This window comes from Schistocerca serialis, chromosome 10, assembly GCF_023864345.2.
Source record: "Schistocerca serialis cubense isolate TAMUIC-IGC-003099 chromosome 10, iqSchSeri2.2, whole genome shotgun sequence".
Taxonomy (NCBI): Eukaryota; Metazoa; Arthropoda; class Insecta; order Orthoptera; family Acrididae; genus Schistocerca; species Schistocerca serialis.
Window position 1 is genome coordinate 94,201,636 of NC_064647.1, and position 14,146 is coordinate 94,215,781.

The following is a 14,146-nucleotide window of genomic DNA, read 5'->3' on the forward strand; positions in this document are numbered from 1 at the left end:
ATCACACTGGCTTGGATACATATTTTGGGCAGAACAAATGGAAAGGATTTATTTTGCACAGCATGACAACAGATTGTAATTCTCAGTTTTCTTTATAACTAAAAAAAAAAGCTTCAGTACATTTACACTATATGCTCTTTTGAGTAAATCGAGCAAATAAACTAATAAGACTCCTTACAGTTGGTAATAAATGGAAGGAGGCAGAAACCACAAGGCGTAATGGTAAGCATAGATGAGCATTATTTGAATAAATTTCGGTCTGGATAATTATTCCAAAAAATACCTCATTCAAACAAATTTATTCATAAATAAATTATTTATAGCTTAAAGAACAAACAATGTAGAATGCCACTGTATTTTCATTACTTATAGCTTCTTATATCTCTAGCAATGAGAAAAATGGCAAGTAGCAGTTAAATAACCAACAAAGCCCAATTCAGCTTACTATGAACTTGGACACCCTCCCCCACTAACATGCAGAAGAAATCTTCATTAAGAAGCCAAAGATGAGAATGCACGCAACAGAAATTCTTTAAGTGCAGCACTTCCCTCCACTGTACCAAGATTGATGACCATGTTACATACGGGTGTCTTGACAAAATAATTAAGCAATTCATTTGTGTTTATAGTGCTACAAAATAAGTGACTAGAAGAAGTCCTTGGTTGCTAATAACTAACATCACCATCTTTACATTTAAAGAACTCCTAGAACATTTATTGAATGCTGCTGGGCATCCAAAGCCATCCAGAAGCATTTTAGGATTTACTCTGAGTAAGTTTTCAGCTAGAATATGGAACAGTTTTTTGGTCTGATGTGCATCCACGCATTCACTCAGAGTTTCAAGATTCAATAATTTTGGTAGAGAGACTGGATTTGAGAATAGAAGAGACTTCATAATATTGCAAAACACTGGCAACTTTTTTTTTATCAAGGAAGTGAAAAAAGATGATTGGAAGACTTTTTTGTTTCTCTACATCAACTGGAATTATTGCAGTAATATCCTTATCCACAATTTAAAAACTTACAATTCACCTGTATTGCTGTCCATGACCAAGGGAGGCTTACAACAAATTACAGACACATAATAGCCAAAATGGGGTCAGAAGTTTCAAATAATTTTGTGACATAAAAAGAAAATTATATTTTGAATGTGATTTGGGAAGTGAAGCTGACATGGAATCACAATGAATTACTTGCCAGAAACTACAATAGAAGTGATTATTTCCTAATTTTTGCTGAAGAACATTGTGAGTTGAAAATCATACATCTTTAGCATGAAATAAAGATAGTTTCGGGAAATATAATGCACAGATTTCCTCTCTGCATGTGTAGGTTGCATTTTCTTTAGTGTCATAATGTCAAATTTTCAAAAAACAAAGTTTTCGATGAGATATTTAAAAAAACATTCTTATAATAACTAATATAAATACAACAAAAACAATATTTGTTTAATAAATAACAAAGAATTGGAACAATAAATGTCATTGGATTTAAAATTTATCTATCGTCCATAACACCTTATTTTAACAGATGCTGGATATATGTTTTTATGTGTGTGAGTGAATAATATTTCAAATAATATTTGTTATTCATGAATAACAAATAATAATTTTTATCTGTATTCATTATTCAAATAAATTTTAAACAAATCTGGTCCTAAGCAAAAATATGTGCCACTTGCTCACACAGCAAATTTGCAGCGTGTGTGCAGCTGAATGCGAGTATATAACATCTGCATGGACACGTACAAACGCTCATTCGGCTGTCATTAGGCAAGGCAACATCAGCAACCATTGCCAAAGTATGCGACGTGCATTTGTGCACACTCTCTCTCTCTCTCTCTCTCTCTCTCTCTCTCTCTCTCTCTCTCACACACACACACACACACACACACACACACACACACACAATAGCTGCATGGATGCCATGCAGATTGGGAGTGTGCTTGCAGTGCTCTGTCAAATGCCAGAGAACATCCGTGCAGTTAAATATGCCTCTATCTTTGGTGTGCAGTTGCTTTGGGACTCTCAGACAGTACTGTAAGGAGAATTTTACACACAGATATGAACATCCTTTTGTATGAAACAGTGAGTGTGCAGGAAATTACTGAATGTGATTGGGCCAGCTGCAGTGTGTGTTTATCATGGAAGCTGTTGCAGCTGACACTAGTCTATTGCCTAGGTGACGAAATGCACTTTCATCTCTCAGATAACATCAATAAACAAAATTTTTGGCCCTGCTCCACAAGTCATGTCCGTAGGAAACTGTACTTGAATTCCACCATTAGTTACTTTTATTTCTGCATGATCTCTTAAATCACCCAGTGCATGAATGCTGTTTTTGCAAACATGAGATATGCTCCTCTCACCTGGGATTCAGTTGCTGTACCATAGCACGTAGGACATTCGGGCCCAGAATCGATCCCAGCTGGTTCAGGCACTGGCTCGATGCACTTGAAGTTAGGGAATTCTCACACTCCTGTGCCAGTGAAAAGGCAAAACACTTACATTAGACAGCATATATTACAGAGTTTCCATCAGCAGTGTTATGTCACAAAGAAAAGCCAGCGAGACTTGGGGAGAACAAAAGAATATTATTACATGTTGACTTTTCTTATACAATTCACATCACATGGTGTGTTTCATCACACACACTTTTCAGATTATGGATATACCACATGAAAGCATAATGGTAAAAAAAGTGACACTGAAATTTGCAAGGACAGCAATGTGTGACACATTAAAGAAAGAGCTGGAGGAATGCACCACAGGTGTATAGTTTCAAACATCATCATTTAAAAAATACCATCCACTTTTAATGTTTTCATCATGCTCATGAATCACAGAGATAAAACTAGTACACAATGATACTCTTAACATGTAACTGTATACCACCTCCTAGATGTCATAAGGTAGCTTTATTCAAAAAGATACTCAGACATGAACAGAAAAGTATTTGCAAACAACTTTTTAAGTTTGTGTTATCTGTGCTCCAGTTATTCATTACCAAAATGTTTTAGTGTGACTGTCATGTGTCTCAGTCTTCAACAAGCACCATATACTTTTGAACAACTGTACCAGAGATGGGATGTCCAACTCTTCCTTGGATATCCTGTATTACAGCATTTATTTTTTATTTTTTTATTCCTCCCATCTCCCTTACTGACTGCCTGTTTCCTTCTATATTTCGTCTGTGATCACTGTCATAAATATTAACCCCATGAAGTACAGCCGATAGTTCAAATTGCTGACTGACAGATCTCAAAAAAATGTTTGTGTAATAATCATTATTATTATTGACAGTCTTTTTTCTGGTTGAGCTTGCCTGAAAAGAAGATAGTTTGGTTAAAGGAATGTGAATTACTTACAACAAACTTCATTAAGGAATAAATGTACTGAGAATCACAGGTTATATATCCAATTATTTGACTTAGGTTTACATTTATTGCATTGTAAAACCTTTTGGTTTGTTGAATTACCCCAAAATATATCGTATGACATAACAGAATAAAGCTAAAGCAAAGCATGTCAGTTTTTTTTATATCTCCATTCCAAGAAAAAGGCTGTACTTGCACAGATGAAATTTATTCTGGCTAATTCTCCCTTAAACCTACTTTAAAATCATGGATGGATGTTGGCCGCATCCCTTAAAACCGAGATGATCTGTTGATAGCAGTAACTAGATATAGCTGCTTTGTTGAATAGAGCAACTACTTTTTATGCCACAGCAACAGTTCAGCAAGCCACATGGATTTGGCATTGCCAGACATTACAATTGCCCATCACTATGATAACTGAGTACACTATACACAAGATGCACGAAACCAGCTCATTTGATAACAGCCACACAGGTGCTTGCGTGTGCAATGCTCCAGTCCCAGAGTCCACCACTACCTCAAATGAGAGTCAACTGCCATGGGCAACAACCTCATGATAAGCAGTCACGTATGTGTCTGGTGTGCTTGCTTAAGTGAATGTGTGTAAGTGTTTGCTTTCCTCAAGAAGACTTTGGCTGAAAGCTCAATGTGTAACGGTCTTTTCATTGTGCCTATCTGCAACTCAATGTGTCATCTTTAGGTGAGTAGCAATCTGTCCTTTTTTCACTAAAAATTATAACTTTATTAACTATAGACGGAAATGCTAAATAATTTACCACACAAGCACTTTTGTAAGATTGTTTTTGTATAAGACAACTAACTAAAAGATTTCACGATAATGTAATATTTTGAATGACTGTTCAAAGATTATTTATACTATTATGATGCAGACCACACAGCTTCCTTATTGTTTAGTTCTAGTCGGGGTAGGTCAATATGTTGTTATGAATGTAGAGTGTTGTGCTACAAAAAATAAATTGAGATGGATGAATTTTGCATCTTGCTAATCGAACAAAAAACCCTGTACTTCGAAATTACAAAAATAAAGAAAAGTATGAGTGTAACTCCCTTTCTGTATCAACTGCACATGTTGTACTGGTGTCGCTTGTTATACGAATTTTATGTACCTGCAGCTTGATTTGAATATTGATTCTTTGTGAAGATTTAAATGGGGAAACCTAAATCAACATTGTCAGACAAGGATTCAAACCACTGTCTTACCAAATGCAAGTTCACGTCTTATCACTGTGCCCACTTCATTCAGTGTCATAATTTGGGGATGTGATGGAGATATTTTTGCATGATGGATGCATATACAGGATAAAATGGAGACACCGATTCACACCTCACTGTGTCTCATTGGCAAACAATAGAGTAACCTACTGTCCTAATGTGTGTATTAGCTTGCCTGTATCATCCTGCAGGTGACCTATACCATTGGCAAGACGACGCACCAATACTTCACTCGCATATTGTGTTAGGATGGCCTGAGAGACAAACTGCGGGCACTGTAACAGCCCACGTCACCTGATACCAAACCTATTCAACAGTTCTAGGACACTATCAAGAGAGATCCGTACACCTCAGATCCAGCACCAACTAGTCCCCGTAAATGTCAAATGGCAGTTGGGCAAACAAGGACTGGGACAGCTGCCATTGGTTTAGGCATCTCGAGGAGTCCATGTTGCATTGCAGTGTCAGCGTCATTAGCATGAAAGGGGTTGCTGTGTGCTAGTGGTTAATCAATTAATTTATTTTTATTGAAATACATATTCCGTAGATCCAGTTCTGCGTGTTAACGCATGGATATGGAACGAGTCAAAAACATTTAGTTCATTTTTACATTAGTTTCCATAACCACAATAAAAAAAGATTAATAATACAAGTTGGAAACACGACTGGTAGGTTAAAATTACACTCACAAGCAGGGTTCCAGATACAGCATTCTGATTTTGTCCAAACAATTTTCAGTGTGTCTATTTACCTATAGGTGTAAAATACTAGTGGCCACATGCTATCATCCCTTATTAATAAAATTTTGGTCCTGCACTAATCCACTTGCAGTTATACTGCCAGCTGACAACACAGAAGGCAGTGATGTTACCAATGTACTGACCAGGCCCCCATAGTCTTGGAAGTTCTAAACCACTGTAAGCTGACACCCCCCCCCCCCTCCCTCCCCATGTAATATATGGCTGTTGTGCTGTCAAAAGGGAGCACTAATCTGCTGCAGTGGCATCGGTCCACAGAACTAGGCTCTTGGACTTCATTTTGTGTATAGATAGGCCACTGCTAGACTGGCCCTATATTGTATAAAATAATGAATAAATGTGCTGACATTGTAAATATGGTAGGAGAGTCTTTCATGAAATATAAAAAATTTAATGATTAAAGGCAACAACTCGCCAAATAGCAGCCGAGTCATAGGTAGGCCACATGGAGGAGATTGAAAAGTTTGCTAGTTTTGCTAGTTTTTCTAGTTTTTGGAGGAATCCTCCTCCAGTGACTCTATAAAATGTGAGCACACGTGTTGCACACTATATACATAATGCCTACTTACTGTTATGAGACAATACTGTAGTGTAACTAGATATCAGCAAGCGTAAACATTCTGGAGCGGCACAAAGTCAGCCAAATTCCACCTATCACCCAGAGGCCAAGCAAAAGTGTGTGATCAGTACATTTCCTGGCTCTAGTATGCTGGGCAATGCAAGTCTCTCTCTCTCTCTCTCTCTCTCTCTCTTTTTGTGTGTGTGTGTGAATTATTACCTTTACTCCATACATTATGTATTGCAGTTTCTGCAGTTCATGTTATTTGCTGAAATCAATGTATCAAATCTAATATCCCAGTCAGCTGAGCCTAACTGTGGGCAACACTACTGTAGCTGCTGCCACACAGCATTACAGTCACCGATATCAATCAAAATTTGTTGCTGCAGAATACCATATGGCCTAGTATAAGCTGGACATTCTGATATACATTGGCCTATAGGACCCATAACAGCCCAGACAGTACACACTTAGCAATGAATTATATATTTGGCTGAAGAGTACAAAGCCAAGATGTCAGTACAAGAAATTAAACAATGGAAAATTCAAGATGGAATAATTACAATGAAATACAATAGAGTGCTACTTACCATGTAGAAAAGGCATTGAGACCCAGACTGGCATATTTAAAGTACCTTTAAAAGTAGTTTAAGGTATGGGGCAAAGTCCTGCCTCAGATACAGGAAAACAAACACATTCATACATGCAAATCTTACAAACACCTGAAATTACCAACACTTGGCTGTATGATCAAAATCTCCAGTGACCAGGAAAACCAGAAAGTTCACATTAGCATTCATGTTGAAAATTTAAAAGCTATGATAAGATCAAAGGCCTTCCACATTATTTATCACTCTTATACAACATCACCAAAGTCAGAAACATTTACCACCACCGACACCACAAAAATGACCACCACCTACAGTAACTCCCATTTCCCCACATTTGCACACCAGCACTTGCCATTTTCTGCTGACAATGCACATTACTTTCTTTTGTATGTCTTCCCACCTCTGGCTTCCTCTCTCAAACTCTGACTTCACAGATTCCAGTCATCACCACCTCAGTTTTCTTCGTTTTGCTTCTCCACAGAAGTACTACTATGTTGTTCTGGTATTACTTTTTGTCACCATGTGGTCATACCAGTTAAGTCTGATATTCCCTAAAACATAAAAAAAGCAATTTTAACTCCAACTTCCACATTTCTGTCATCTTATTGCACCATGGCTTTCCAATTCATTGTCCTGATTAATCTCATTTCGGCTTCTGGAGAGTCTGTTGCTGCATATATATGTAATGAGTAGCAGAAAAGATCATCTGCCACACTGCATTCTGTTTACAAACGCTCACACAAACATAATAGGTTCTCGTATGCATCAATGTCTTGAAGATTTGTTACATAATAGAACCCAGTACATCATCTAGGATGGCAAGTGTTCAGAGATAAAAGTATCATTAGGAGTGTCCATGGGAAGTGTGATGGTATCACTGTTCTTCTCTGTATACATAAACAATTTGACAGATAGAGAGAGCAGCAGTCTGTGGCTGTTCACTGGTAATATTGTAGTATATGGGAAAGTGCCACTGTTGAGTAACTGTAGGAGGGTGCAAGATGACTTGGAAAGAATTTCTATTTGGTGTGAATGAGTGGCAGCCTGCTCTAAATGTGAAAAATTATTAGTTAACACAGACAAGTAGGGAAATAAGTCCTGTAATGGTTGAATACTGTATTAGTGATATGCTGCCTGACTCAGTCATGGCAATTAAACGTCTAGGCATAATATTACAATGCAACAACATGAAATAGAATGAACACACAAGGTTGACTGTAGGCAAGGAGAGTTGTCTACTTCAGTGTATTGGGGGAATTCTAAAAAGTATAACTCATCTATAGATGAGACCATATACAGAAGATGGGTGCAACCTGTTCCCAAGTACTGCTCGACAGTTTGGAATTCACAGCATAGGGTGAAAGGTATTGAAGCAATTCAGAGCTGTGCTGCAAAATTTGTTGCCGTTATATTATATCAACATACAAATATTATGTAAATGATCTGTGAACTCAAATGGTAATCCCTAGAGGGAAAAACACTTTCTTTTCCCAAAACACTATTGAGAAAGTTTAGAGAACTGGCATTTGTGAGGAACTACAGGACACTCCCACTAACACCAACAAACTTCTTGCACAAGGACAGTGAAGGTAAAATAAGTGAAATCATGGCTCACATGGAAGCACAGAGACAGTCTTTCCTCACTCCATTTATGAGTGGAACAGAAAAAGAAACCAACATGGTACCTTTTGGCAGATATGATATAATGTCTTGCAAAATACGTGCATACAAATAGATGTAAGCTCTTCTGGCCAGTGTACTTTTTACTACAGCTAGGAGCACCCTAAATGGACCAAACTATATGGCAATTTATGCAAATTATTCAGCATCTGGTACTTGAGGCTCTTTCCCTTAAATCTGATTCTTCAAAGTATCTTAGGTTTGAGACTGAATGTAGACCAGTTTCCCCACAAAAATGTTTACATAAAAATCATTCTTCCAAATAATTATACCCTTCCATTTTAGAGCTTTTGCTAACAACATATTATCTATATGTTAACATATGCAATCGAGGATAAATCCTGAGGACTAGAACAATGCTTTCATTGTAGTATTTCACAACGACTGGCTAGAAATAAAAAAAGAAAAAGTAAATAAATAAATAAATAAGAAAACTGCACTCACATCACAGTTATGGTCAGTGGTTTCCATGCTGAATAAGGCTGTCAGTCTGTTACTAGTGTGAACAAATTTTTACGTGCCAGTTTGACAAACTGACTTTTTGTCCCCTTCAATTATGTCACAAAATATGTGTTTTTTACAGTTCTGTTGGATGTAAATGTTTAGAAACCCATTAAAATTCACTTTTTAATGGTACAGAGATCTATATAGTTCCTACATACTGAATCTTGCCCTCATTTATCTCTGCCAGTCCGAAGCTCACAGATGGCTCAGGGACGCTCCACCATCCCATTATATGGGCGCTTTTGTGCCTGCCAATTTGCTACTGGCTAACTTTAGTGAAGTTACAAAATTGTGTGGATGCTCATGTGTTGAGGATGAACTTTTGACAACATAGAGAAATTTTTTTATTAACCTAAAGTATAATAAATTCAGTGTCTACAAACTGTATCTGATTTGATTTGATTTTTATGCTATCACTGAACTAGTTATGTAGAATAGTAAAAATAAGAGTTGGACAGAGCACATGTCACTTAGGTACACAATTAAGAAATTTACTACTGTGATCTGTGTACCTTGAGAGTAAAGCTACCCATTTACTGGAAGACTCATGGTTTTGCCATTTGACAATAATAATTTTATATTTCACCTAACATGAAGCTGTGAATACTTTCATGTGAGTATGTGGCATTTTATTTTCTGTGTGTTGTCATCAACATTGACATCAGTTAACAAATCTTTGACATTAACTAAACAAACACTGTTTTTAGCCTTGTTCCACAATTTATTATTAATGTTATAGCACAACCTAGATTTCAGGTTATGAGCCCATTTTCAAGTACACTACTGGCCATTAAAATTGCTACACCAAGAAGAAATCCAAATGATAAACGGGTATTCATTGAACAAGTATATTACACTAGAACTGACATGTGATTACATTTTCAGGCAATTTGGGTGCATAGATCCTGAGAAATCAGTACCCATAACAACCACCTCTGGCCGTAATAATGGCCTTGATACGCCTGGGCACTGGGTCAAACAACCACCTCTGGCCGTAATAATGGCCTTGATACGCCTGGGCATTGAGTCAAACAGAGCTTGGCTGGCGTGTACAGGTACAGCTGCCCATGCAACTTCAACATGATACCACAATTCATCAAGAGTAGTGACTGGCGTATTGTGACGAGCCAGTTGCTCAGCCACCATTGACAAGACGTTTTCAATTGGTGAGAGATCTGGACAATGTGCTGGTCAGGGCAGCAGTCGAACATTTTCTGTATCCAGAAAGGCCCATACAGGACCTGCAACATGTGGTCGTGCATTATCCTGCTGAAATGTAGGGTTTCGCAGGGATCGAATGAAAGGTAGAGCCATGGGTCGTAACACATCTGAAATGTAACGTCCACTGTTAAAAGTGCCATCAATGCGAACAAGAGGTGACTGAGACGTGTAACCAACGGCACCCCATACCATCACACCAGGTGATACGCCAGTATGGCGATGACGAATACACGCTTCCAATGTGCGTTCACCGCGATGTCACCAAACACGGATGCAACCATCATGATGCTGTAAACAGCACCTGGATTCATCTGCAAAAATGACATTTTGCCATTGTTGCACCCAGATTCTTCGTTGAGTACACCATTGCAGGCACTCCTGTCTGTGATGCAGTGTCAAGGGTAACCACAGCCATGGTCTCTGAGCTGACAGTCCATGCTGCTGCAAACGTCTTAGAACTGTTCTTGCAAATGGCTGTTGTCTTGCAAATGTCCCCATCTGTTGACTCAGGGATCGAGACTGGCTGCACAATCCATTACAGCCATGCGGATAAGATGCCTGTCATCTCCACTGCTAGTGATATGAGGCCGTTGGGATCCTGCACTGAGTTCCGTATTACCCTCCTGAACCCACCGATTCCATTTTCTGCTAACAGTCATTGGATCTCGACCAACGCGAGCAGCGATGTCGTGATACGATATAACCACAATATCTTTATCAAACTCGGAAACGTGGTGGTACCCATTTCTCCTCCTTACACGAGGCATCACAACAACGTTTCACCAGGCAACGCCGGTCAACTGCCGTTTGTGTATGAGAAATCGTTTGGAATCTTTCCTCATGTTAGCACGTTGTAGGTGTTGCCACCGGCGCCAACCTTTTGTGAATGCTCTGAGAAGCTAATCATTTGCATATCACAGCATCTTCTTCCTGTCGGTTAAATTTCACGTCTGTAGCACGTCATCTTCGTGGTGTAGCAATTTAAATGGCCAGTAGTGTACATTACTGATTCCCAAAGATGATAATACATATGTAATCATGAAGTCAAGGCAAAGATAATCTCAACTTCTTAGGTATCAATCCATAGTTTAATGTACACTTACATCAATGACAATTTTTTTGAGAAATTACATCCATTGTTACACACTCACCACTTATACTGCAAAGACCGGACTAAAGTTATGTATCAGCTAATATATTTTTAACTACAATGGGCTGGGGCCCACAGTTTTGCTTCTATCCTGATCACAACCCCAGTATGAGTAATAGCATATAAACGACATACACCGAGTGAAAATGCAGACACAAATATATGAAATTTCAAGACATCACTAACAGAGCAACATACAAGTGTTTTCTAAGCATTGTGTCATTTTTTTTCATTTTGAGTTCTAACTATTTACAGTGGAACAATATGGTTTCCCTCAAATGTAGTGTTATGTTAGGATACCATACTCTGAGGCTTATAAAACCACATCTTAATTTTGGTGCCAAAACTAGCTGTGAACGGAGTTAGAATGAAAAACTCTCTAGTGTTTTTAAGAGAATCTTTGCTTATATTTTGTGTCTTGCACACAGAATAATCTGGTGAACAAAAGATCACATAGTTTAGGGCTTCTACTGTGCAATTATAGCTTCCAATGAACAAGGAAGTTCACCAACAATCGGAGCAGTTGTGGCAGCTGCATAAAGGAACCAAATGGATAAAAGCAATGTGTCTAATCATTTTACGGACCCATAACAAAAATACAGAAGAGAGTTAGCATTTATTTGAATTATTCTAGTTCTTTGGAAAACAAGGAAAAGTAGCTGATTAGTGGTTGCAGCTATGCATAATATTACAGTGAACTACTACAATAAACTTTGAACTGAACTGACATACAATAGAATGCAAAATAGAATCCTTTTTCTAAAAGGAAAACATTGGAGCATTGATTGAAAATGAGGTTTGCAGGGTTATCCGTTTAGAGTAATGTCTGAGTAATATTGGATGCTGGACACAGGAAAAGTTGAGGTTAATCCACAAAGTCTTTTCCTAGCAGACAAATAGTAGCATTAAGGGCATAAAGGGAAATGACCACATGAAAATCCGTGACCAAGTAGTTTAACAGTCTTTTTATGAAAACATTAAGGAAGACCAACCAGGGCATAGAAGACAGGCTCCAGGAAGTCAGGCAGTAGTGCCTTGAAACTCTTCTTGCCAAGAGCTTTTGCCAGCAGTGGGAGCTGCTTACACACAGTTTCCAGTAAGCACACGTGGCTTTCGTAGTGGCGGTACTGGCACGCCTCAGCAGCCAACGGCACGGCAGCGATGACGGTAGACACACATTCTGCTACCTGCGCCAGCTCTGTGAGGAGGTGGATGCACCTATTGGAATGGTAGAGTTGCTATAATATGGTCATGCAGAAGAAAAAATCTCGTCATTATGGTGAACAAAATAATATGGTATTAACGTGAACTGATTTTAACGTGCCACAGAACAGGTTGCTTAACACGATCAAATCCAAAATCTGTAAATATCAACTGAATATATACACAACATGCTTTATGAGGACTGGAAAGTACTTTAGGTTGTAAAAGTGTAGTATATTTTGAGTTAAGGTCTTTCTAAGTGTCATATGTAAAGGACACCCTACAGAAAGATTATGAACCTACTACAGATATCTCAGTCAAACAACTTACTGATGACAAATGAGAGAAATAGTTATTAACAGTTAAATTATTTTAACAAACTACAACTGACGTCAATAAATGTGTGTGTGTGTGAGGGAGAGGGGAGGGGGGTGGGGGGTGGGTGGGTGATAAAAGCACAGGGAGCAGAGATAGACAAATGGGGCAAGTGTGGCCATATGTGGAGAGAAGTGTGAATGCAACAGGAACTAGGGCAGACGGGGGAGGGGAGGGCAGGGGGAGGGGGGCCAATGTGCCATACAAGGGGGACGCAAGGGCAGAGGCAGGGGGTGGGCAGAAGCGACTGAGGAAGTGTTGTGGGGAGGCAGTGGAGTGTGGATGCGGTGGTGTATGAAGGTAGTGGGGGTCGCGAGCACCAAGGATCGGAGGCAACGTGGTGTGGAAGCAATGAGGGCTGCAGGCGACAGGAGCGGTGGCAACAGGAGTTGCGGAGGCAACCCGTTGCATAAACAACAAGTTGCAGAGGTGACTGGATGTGAGGGCGCAGGGTCCGGGGGCAACTAGGGTGGATGCAAAAGAGGTGGTGACTATTCCATAGTTTCAAGTATTACAACACACAGTAAAGTGAAACAAGCATTCTTTTGTGCGAGATGCACATTGTGATGTACAGAAGTATAGAGAAAGGAAGATACTGGTACTGACCCATCAGCAAAGTGCCATGGCAGGGTTGGCTTGTTGAAAGGATTATCTGACCAGCCCGTTGTGGAAGCACTTCGGCCAATGCGCTGAGTGTAAGATGCAGACATAAATATCTGAAATGACAAAAAATTACTGACATTCAAACATATGATGGCTTAACTTGTTGTAACATAATGTTTAGAGGTGGGCTGACCGTTATGAAGTGATTCACTTTTACACTTCAGTGACTTACATAGCCAAAAGCTTGTTTGAGCTTCTTCCTAATCTAAATGGTAATACATGTACCAAACATTCATAATGTAAACTCACTTTTCACTACATCCTATGAGAACTCGTAAGACCTATGACAACATGTATGCTCTGTGAATCATTACAAAGTGTGCAGTGGAATATTACCGTTGGGTTCATTGTTGGACATTACTTAACCAGGATACCAATTCCTTGAATGTGACCTGTCAGTGATATATCCGTCATATTGTTTACCTTTAAATCTTCTCTTTCTGCACTTGGGTCACTTCATAATGTTGTAGTCCTGCTAAACAGAGCCAATTGTAGCTATTTTGAACTTCTTCACTGTCTGCAGGAAAGCACAGTGATAATGGAAAATTATGTTTGCTACCCACTAGCTATGAAATCATGTAAACACTTCTTTTCAAAATCCTTCTGTATTTACCAGTCCCGATAACACTTTCAACACATCAATTAAACATTCACATTTAAGCTCTTAATAACCAAACTCATCAACAGATAGGTCGTTAGTATCCCAAAGTCAAAAAGTGAGTGAGTAAGTAATTATCTAATTCCATACAGTCTTCTTTTGTTTTTTTCTTCTTTAGAACAACCACCACTGCCGGCCCACATTTGTCTTCTTA

The 14,146-nt window shown here is 38.8% G+C and overlaps 1 protein-coding gene across 1 annotated transcript in view; it reads right to left on the minus strand.

Annotated features, from left to right (window-relative positions):
• The window catches only part of LOC126425012 (uncharacterized), a 146,292-nt gene that overhangs the window by 12,806 nt on the left and 119,340 nt on the right, over nt 1-14,146 (minus strand). The window contains exons 10-12 of the mRNA XM_050087918.1: nt 13,278-13,387; nt 12,086-12,311; nt 2,370-2,479 (exon numbers count right to left, since the gene is read on the minus strand). Of these exons, the coding sequence (XP_049943875.1) occupies nt 2,370-2,479; nt 12,086-12,311; nt 13,278-13,387 (446 nt within the window). The remainder of the gene's footprint in view (nt 1-2,369; nt 2,480-12,085; nt 12,312-13,277; nt 13,388-14,146) is intronic.